Source organism: Anolis carolinensis, unplaced genomic scaffold (assembly GCF_035594765.1).
Source record: "Anolis carolinensis isolate JA03-04 unplaced genomic scaffold, rAnoCar3.1.pri scaffold_7, whole genome shotgun sequence".
Classification (NCBI taxonomy): Eukaryota; Metazoa; Chordata; class Lepidosauria; order Squamata; family Dactyloidae; genus Anolis; species Anolis carolinensis.
In genome coordinates this window covers 14,990,188-14,999,208 of record NW_026943818.1, presented here as the reverse complement: position 1 = coordinate 14,999,208, position 9,021 = coordinate 14,990,188, and the positions used below count along the sequence as shown (strand labels likewise).

At 39.1% G+C, this 9,021-nt stretch overlaps 1 protein-coding gene across 2 annotated transcripts in view; it reads left to right on the top strand.

Annotated features, from left to right (window-relative positions):
- Window positions 1-4,603: 4,603 nt before the first annotated feature.
- med27 (mediator complex subunit 27) overlaps window positions 4,604-9,021 on the top strand; it is a 92,177-nt gene continuing 87,759 nt past the window's right edge. Inside the window, exons 1-2 of one of the 2 annotated variants that reach the window (XR_010000092.1) lie at window positions 4,604-4,860; window positions 7,463-7,607. Coding sequence is in view for 1 of the 2 variants with exons in the window: in XM_062959178.1 (XP_062815248.1) it covers window positions 4,646-4,860; window positions 7,463-7,607 (360 nt within the window). In the remaining variant the exon portion in view is untranslated. The remainder of the gene's footprint in view (window positions 4,861-7,462; window positions 7,608-9,021) is intronic. The other variant, XM_062959178.1, reaches the window with a different exon arrangement.

Genomic DNA, 9,021 nt, shown 5'->3' with positions numbered 1-9,021 from the left:
CAGAGTTAGGCCTCACTTAGGCCTCTTCCAAACTGCCTATAAAATACAGATTATCAGATTTGAACTGGATTATATGGCAGGGTAGACTCAAGGCTCTTCCACGCAGCTATATAACCCATTTATAATGGACTTAATGTCAGAGTTAGGCCTCACTTAGGCCTCTTCCGCACGGCCTATAAAATACAGATTATCGGATTTTAACTTGATTATATGGCAGTGTAGACTCAAGGCTCTTCCACGCAGCTATATAACCCATTTATAATGGACTTAATGTCAGAGTTAGGCCTCACTTAAGCCTCTTCCACACTGCCTATAAAATACAGATTATCAGATTTGAACTGGATAATATGGCAGTGTAGACTCAAGGCCCTTCCACACAGCTATATAACCCATTTATAATCTTATATTATCTGCTTTGCACTGGATTATCTTGACTCCACACTGCCATATAATCCACTTGTGTGCAGTCGGACACAACTGGACTTAATGTCAGGAGAAAACCTTTACCCTTTACCTTAACTACCACCAATTCCTCAATACTTTTATTTCCCATACCACCAGACTTCGCCACAGCAACGCGTGGCCGGGCACAGCTAGTCTATATATATATATATATATATATATATATATATATATATATACTAGCTGTGCTCAGCCACGCGTTGCTGTGGCAAAGTCTGGTGGTATGGGAAATAAAGTATCTTATATTATCTGCTTAGAACTGGATTATATGAGGCCCCTTCTACACAGCTGTATAAAGTGCACACTGAAGTGGATTATATGGCAGTGTGGACTCAAGATAATCCAGTTTAAAGCAGATAATATAAGATTATAAATGGGTTATATAGCTGAGTCTGCACTGCCATATAATCCAGTGAAAATCAGACAATCTGTAACTTATAGGCAGTGTGGAAGAGGCCTGAGGCCTAACTCTGCCTGTCCCCTGGGCTGAGTGGGTTGCTAGGAGACCAAGTGGGCGGAGATTAGCCTTGTAACTGGTAGCAATTGGATAAAAAACAATTCTTCCTCTCCCTCTAATTAGGACTTTATTTTTGTTTTCTTTTTGTTGTATGAACGTAGAGGCATGGATGAGGGGTTGTGCTGCCAAGTTTAGTGTTTCTGGGATGTGTCGTTTTGTTGTTTTGTCCTAGGCCGAAATTTCATTACTCTTTTATATATATAGATATATATGTGCTGTTTACATGTTAGCAAAATTGGGAAGGAGGTGCTTTTCCCCCCTGCATATTTTCAGAAACAGCTGTCACAAGTCGATTTGACTCAGTGCTAAGAGGAAAGAGGGAACAAAAATAGGATATTCGGCACTGCAATGTGTTGGCTACAAGAACTCAGCAGATCCTCAGTGAGTACAATGTAGAATTAATGCAGTTCGACACTGCTTTGGGTCATTGCTATGGGATCCTAGGAACTGTAGTTTTCCAAAGTCCATCTGACGTGATATCAGCTTGGACTGTGGATAAGAAGGTCCATGCTTGGTCAGCTTCTGCTAAACTAGACAAGCCAGGACAGAGAACAAAGCATCCTGGGTCTGAAGGCAAACTGCAGAGTAGGCATGTCCGATCGATGAAAAAAATGTTTCAATTCTCGTTTCTAAAGTAGGGGGCACTGGCGCTTCAATATAGAAAGTGTTTCCGATTTTTTCACCCAAAAATTTCGGATATTTCCGAAAATTCGTAATGATTCTAAATGTTTCTAAAATGGCGGATGCGCATGCGCAATCGCCAACTTTTACAGGGCTCTCCCGCCCTCATTTCTTGAGCTATCCTCATCAACCCTAGCCCCCACCTTTGCGTCCATCATGGAAGCTTCTGATTGGCCAGGTAGCGGCAGCCATATTAGGCTGCGCTAAGCTCCCATTCTAGGTAGGTTGCAGAAACAAAAATATATTTTAAAAATTTGTGGGGGGGGGGGGAATTAACGAAACATTAAGAGACAATTAAAGAATGGGCCAACAATGGTTCGAATTACATTGCCGGTTGCGCTGTGAGACAATGTCTCGGAATGCGTATCAAAAGGCGAGAACAATCCGAAATAATTCCGATATACGATTCAAAACGATTTTTTGGACATGTCTAATGCGTATCAAAAAGCGAGAACAATCCAAAATAATTCCGATATATGATTCAAAACGATTTTTTGGACATGTCTACTGCAGAGCCTTATTACACCTGGGCCATGTCAAAATACAAGACATTTGATATACGGTACCAGTGTGGTCCAACCTTTAGTTACCCGAGGGCCAATGAAACGTTAGTATAGGAATGTGAGGGCCAGAGACATTCCAGAAAGAAAATACATACAGTATATTGAAAACATTGACTACAAAAATGGCTTGGATAATCCAGAAGCTTGGATAAGCGAGGCTTGGATAAGTGAGACTCTACTGTAGTTGTTATAGTCCAGAAGCTTCGTTTTTGTGAGTTTATTTTTTCCTCTCCCATAACTTTCTGCCTTTACTCAGAAACATGGAATAATCCATTTGGTTTCCTTTTTCTCTTTTTCTTTTTTGTATTTAGCAACTTTGCGACCGTGTTTCCTTCCGAATCAATGTCCTTTTGACAGCTCTGGCAATTCAGGGAGGTCTCGTAGTGAGAAACAATGGTGACTAAAGGCTCACATTTCAGAGGAGTGTCACCGGCTGAATGACTAACAGAGATTTGACAAGAGTGAGAAGCATGTCGGCGGCGAGACCGCTTTTATTTATTTAACGTTTACCTGAAGGCTAAACGCTGGGAAATGTCAGCCCAGGACAAATCGGTGCTTCTGTGCCGAGCAAACCACGGGCCTTGCCGCAGATGCTCCTTGTGCTCGGAATACAAAAAATACGTTGCATTCAAGTTAAGCAACGGCACAGCTCACAAAATAGGCATGAGACAGACCATTCAGTTAGACCTCGGGATTAATCGTGTTTAAAACACATGAATCCTAAACTCACTCACTTAAGTGTTGCACACCAAGGCAGCACTCGCACTCGAAAACCAGACAAGAGCCAATATAACACACTATATATTTATTACAACAATTATATATCCAAAGGAAATCAGGTATAAAGTCTGAGTAAAGAATACAGTAGAGTCTCATCCAACACTCACTTATCCAACATTCTGGATTATCCAACGCATTTTTGTAGTCAATGCATTGTGATATTTTGGTGCTAAATTCGTAAATACAGGCCGGCAGAATGTTGGATAAGCGAATATGTTGGATAATAAGGAGGCATTAAGGAAAAGCCTACTAAACATCAAATTAGGTTATGATTTTACAAATAAAGCACCAAAACTTCATGTTAGACAACAAATTTGGCAGAAAAAGTAGTTCAATAAGCAGTAATGCTATGTAGTAATTACTGTATTTACAAAATTAGCACCAAAGTATCACGTTATATTGAAAACATTGACTACAAAAATGCGTTGGATAATCCAGAATGTTGGATAAGCGAGTGTTGGATAAGTGAGACTCTACTGTAATTACTACATAGTAATTACTACATAGCAACAATAATAGAGTATAATAATAAATGTAATAATAATAGAGCAAAATAATAAATGTAATACAGTAGAGTCTCATTTATCCGAGCCTCGCTTATCCAAGCCTCTGGATAATCCAAGCCATTTTTGTAGTCAATGTTTTCAATACATCGTGATATTTTGGTGCTAAATTCGTAAATACAGTAATTACTACATAGCATTACTGCGTATGGAACTACTTTTTCTGTCAAATTTGTTGTATAACATGAAGTTTTGGTGCTTAATTTGTAAAATCATAACCTAATTTGATGTTTGATAGGCTTTTCCTTAATCCCTCCTTATTATCCAAGATATTTGCTTATCCAAGCTTCTGCCGGCCCGTTTAGTTTGGATAAGTGAGACTCTACTGTATTACATTTATGATTTTACTCTATTATTATTACATTTATTATTCTACTCTATTATTGTTGCTACTATTACATTTATTTTACTCTATTTTTTATTATTATTAATACATTTATTATTTCAATCTCATCTTATTATTATTACATTTATTATTCTACTCTATTATTGTTGCTACTATTACATTTATTTTACTCTATTTTTTATTATTATTAATACATTTATTATTTCAATCTCATCTTATTATTATTACATTTATTATTCTACTCTATTATTGTTGCTACTATTACATTTATTTTACTCTATTTTTATTATTATTAATACATTTATTATTTCAATCTGATCTTATTATTATTACATTTATTATTCTACTCTATTATTATATTTATTATTCTACTCTATTATTGTTGCTACTATTACATTTATTTTACTCTATTTTTTATTATTATTAATACATTTATTATTTCAATCTCATCTTATTATTATTACATTTATTATTCTACTCTATTTATTATTATATGTACAGTAGAGTCTCGCTTATCCAAGCCTCTGGATTATCCAAGCCATTTTTGTAGTCAATGTTTTCACTATATCGTGATATTTTGGTGCTACCTTCGTCAATACAGTCATGACAACCCCACCTTTCCCCAGGACTACACTTCCCAGAGCGCTTTGCGGCTGCCGCCGGGCCGAGCCGGGACTCCACTTCCCAGGAGGCTTTGCGGGAGCCGGCTCCTGGGAAGCGTCGGGGAGGCAAGATGGCGGCGGCGGAGGGCCTGCTGAGCGCGGGGCTGAATTTGGAGGCCTTCGCCCAGGCCATTGCGGCCACGCAGGCGCTCCGCTCGAGCGTGACGCGGGTCTTCGACTGCCTGAAGGACGGGCGGCGGCGCAAGGAGGGCGCGGAGGGGCGCGGGGAGCGGGGCTTCGTCGCCGCCTTCCAGGACAGCCTCCTCGCCCTCAGCCGGGACCTCGGGTGAGCTGAGGAGGAGAGCCGGGGCGGCAGGGGGGCGGGGCTGTTGCCATGCCGACGCCGTCGCCCTGGCAACCGGGGAAGGGCTGCCACGTGGTTTCTGTTCACTGCCAAAGTCAAAGCCATACAACTCTGATCTGGAATATTTATTTATTTTATTACAATATTTATATCCCGCCCTTCTCACCCAATAGGGGACTCAGGGCGGCTTATAATAAAACACATATATAAAATTGTACAAAACATTGTGAATCAATTAAATAAAAAGTTATTAAATTACATCAGACATTCATAAAAACACTTATAAGATACAGATAGGCATGTTTGAGTCTAAAAGACTGGGTCTGTCAATTGAGTTCCAGCATACATAATAATAATAATTTGTTTATTTACAGCATTTATATCCCGCCCTTCTCACCCAATAGGGGACTCAGGGCGGCTTATAATAAAACACATACAGTAGAGTCTCACTTATCCAACATAAACGGGCCGGCAGAATGTTGGATAAGCAAATATGTTGGATAATAAGGAGGCATTTAGAAAAAGCCTATTAAATATCAAATTAGGTTATTATTTTACAAATTACGCACCAAAACATCAGGTTGTACAACAAATTTGGCAGAAAAAGTAGTTCAATACGCAGTAATGCTATGTAGTAATTACTGTATTTACGAATTTAGCACCAAAATATCACAATGTATTGAAAACATTACTACAAAAATGCGTTGGATAATCCAGAACGTTGAATAAGTGAGTGTTGGATAAGTGAGACTCTACTGTATATAAAATTGTACAATACACTGTGAATCAATTAAATAAAAAGTTATTAAATTACATCAGACATTCATAAAAAATACTTATAAAATACAGATAGGCATGTTCGAGTCTAAAAGACTGGGTCTGGGCCAGCATACATAATAATAATAATAATAATTTATTTACAGTAGAGTCTCACTAATCCAAGCCTCGCTTATCCAAGCCTCTGGATAATCCAAGCCATTTTTGTAGTCAATGTTTTCTTTATGTTTAGTATGCATTTGGTTGTTTGTGTGCTGTGAAAGTGGTGAGGGTAGAGGGGGTCTATGTCCCTGTGTAGTATTGTATAGTATTTATACGTTGTCCATGTGTTGGGAATGCTTGGATTGTGTCCTGCTGCATAGTAGAAAGGGTTGGGCTGGATGGCCCTTAGGGGTCTCTCCAAACTCTTGTGCCTGTCCCCTGGGCTGAGTAGGTTGCTAGGAGACCAAGTGGGTGGAACTTAGCCTTGTAACTGGCAGCAATTGGATAAAAATTGTTCCTCTCCCTCTAATTAGGACTTTATTTTTCTTTTCTTTTTATTGTATCAACCTAGAGCCATGGATGATGGGTTGTGTTGTCAAATTTTGAGGTTGGGGGGCCTGTAGTTTTGTTGTTTTGTCCGCTGCCCTGATGCCATCACTCTTTTATATATTTACTAGCTGTGCCCGGCCACGCGTTGCTGTGGCTTAGTCTGGTGGTGTTGGTCAGTCTACATTAGGTTGTATTTATGCTGTGACCTCCACCTTCTTTATACTCACATTAGTAGTAGTATTTGAAGTCTGTTACCTTCTTCAATTTTTCAGTTTTGTGGGTCCGGATTGTGTTTTGTGGTGTGATTGTGTTGTTACAATCGGGAGGCAAGGCTTTTGCGTTGTTTTACCAAGTTTCGTATTTCTGGGGCGTTTAATTGTGTTGTTATAGTCATGATGCATTGTTGTGAGTTTTGTGCATCCGGATTGTGGTTTTGTGGTGTGGTTGTATTGTTAGAACCAGGAGGCAAGGCTTTTGCGTTGTGTTGTCAAGTTTTGTATTTCTGGGCCGTTTAGTTGTGTTGTTATAGTCACGATGTATTGTTGTGAGTTTTATGGGTCCAGATTGTGGTTTTGTGGTGTGGTTGTGTTGTTACAACCGGGAGGCAAGGCTTTTGCGTTGTGTTGCCAAGTTTTGTATTTCTAGGGCATTTAGTTGTGTTGTTATAGTCATGATGTGTTGTTGTGAGTTTTGTGGGTCTGGATTGTGGTTTTGTGGTGTGGTTGTGTTGTTGTAACCTGGAGGCAAGCCTTTTGCATTGTGTTGCCAAATTTCGTATTTCTGGGATGTTTAGTTTTGTTGTTATAGTCACTGCGCAAACAACTTTATCATTTTATATATATAGATAGCTAAATAAAACAATAAATACATGTAAATATATATTCAGGGGCACATTTGCTTTTGATGGACGCAAACCTTGCTTCATCCACACAGATACTAAAGTGACCTTTTGCCTGAAATGTGAATGAATAAGCTTCCCGAAGGTTCAGTGCACACATATTTTGTGTGTCTATAATAGGGTCTATAATAGACCTCCAGTCTATGTGTATAAGGTGTATATGAATTTAGACTTGGATCCCGTAGCCAAGACATCTCATTATGGGAGCTCTGAGAACCATTTTTAAAGGACAGCTGATATTTTATCTTCAGGACTGGAATATAGTAGAGCCACCTTTGAGGTGTGTTTTAAGTGTTAGAATATTGTTATAATAATACTGTCGAAGAGCGTGTTTCTTTAATTGACACTCCCTAACTGCATCCTTCCTTTTGGTTTTAGTGAACTGGAACGTCTTAGCAACCTTGTAGGCAAACCTTCAGAAAACCATCCTCTTCACAACAGCGGACTGCTGAGTTTAGACCCCGTCCAGGACAAGACCCCACTCTACAGTCAACTGCTTCAGGCCTATAAGTGGTCCAATAAGGTAAATCCAAAATCATGTCTATCCTCGGTGTCCCGTTCTGCTAAGAAGGAACGGAATGTGGAAGCAATACTTCCTTAGACTCAAGCTTTTCAAGCTGGAGGATTCAAGGAATATTAGTCCAAGGAAGTAATGCTTGAAGCTACGGAAATGACACCATGTGTACTGTTTTTTGTCCTCTTCTTAAGACTAGAAGCGGGTTGTGAAAACTATATTATATATAACACTAGCTGTGCCCGGCCACGCGTTGCTGTGGCAAAGTGGTGGTGGTATTGGTTAAAAATTGTGTAATTTTTATTTGACGTTATTTGTATTTTTTTAATAAATTTTATTGTAAGTTATCTTTTTATTATATTTTATTATTTTCTTGTATTATTTTTAGTTATTTTCTGTTATAGTATTTTATTGTATTAATTTATTAGTGTTTTTAATTATTTTTTAGTGTTTTTAATTATTTTTTATTGGATTGCTAGGAGACCAAGTTGGAGGAGCTTAGCCTTCTAACTGGCAGCAATTGGATAAAAGCAATTATTCCTCTCTCTCTAATTAGGACTTTATTTTTCTTTTCTTTTTGTTGTATCAACCTAGAGCCGTGGATGATGGGTTGTGTTGTCAAATTTCGAGGCTGGGGGGCCTGTAGTTTTGTTGTTTTGTTGGTCGCCGTGATGCCATTACTCTTTTATATATATAGAAGACTAGCTGTGCCCGGCCACGCGTTGCTGTGGCGTTGTCTGGTGGTGTTGGTGAGAAATGGTTGAGGTAGTGGTGGTATTGAATGTCTGTTGTGTGGTTGTCTTTATGTTTAGTATGCATTTGGTTGTTTGTGTACTGTGAAAGTGGTGAGGGTAGAGGGGGTCTATGTCCCTGTGTAGTATTGTATAGTATTTATACATTGTCCATGTGTTGTAAATGCTTGGATTGTGTCCTGCTGTACAGTAGAAAGGGTTGGGCTGGATGGCCCTTAGGGGTCTCTCCAAACTCTTGATTCTATGCTTGTTGTTGTTATTATTATTATCATTTTCCTAATCATCATTATTATGTAGAGGCGGGATAGCCATCTGTCAGGAGTGCTTGTATTGTGTGCTCCTGCATGGAAGAAGGAAGTTGTTGTGGATGATCCTTAGGGGTCGCTCCAAACCTTAGGATTGTATAATGTTGTTATTATTATTATTAGTAGTAGTAGTATTGAGAGGGTGGGTAGCCGTCTGTTGGGAGTGCTTGGATTGTGTCATGCATGGCAGAATTGGGTTGGACTGGATTGCCTTTAGGGGTGTCTCCTAACTGTCTGATTCTATGATTTGAAGTGTATTATTATTGTGAAGATATTGGATGGCCATCTGTCAGGAGTGGTTGGATTGTGTCACCCCGAAGGGAACTCAGAGCGGCTTACAAATCAAATGAACATACAATATATTAT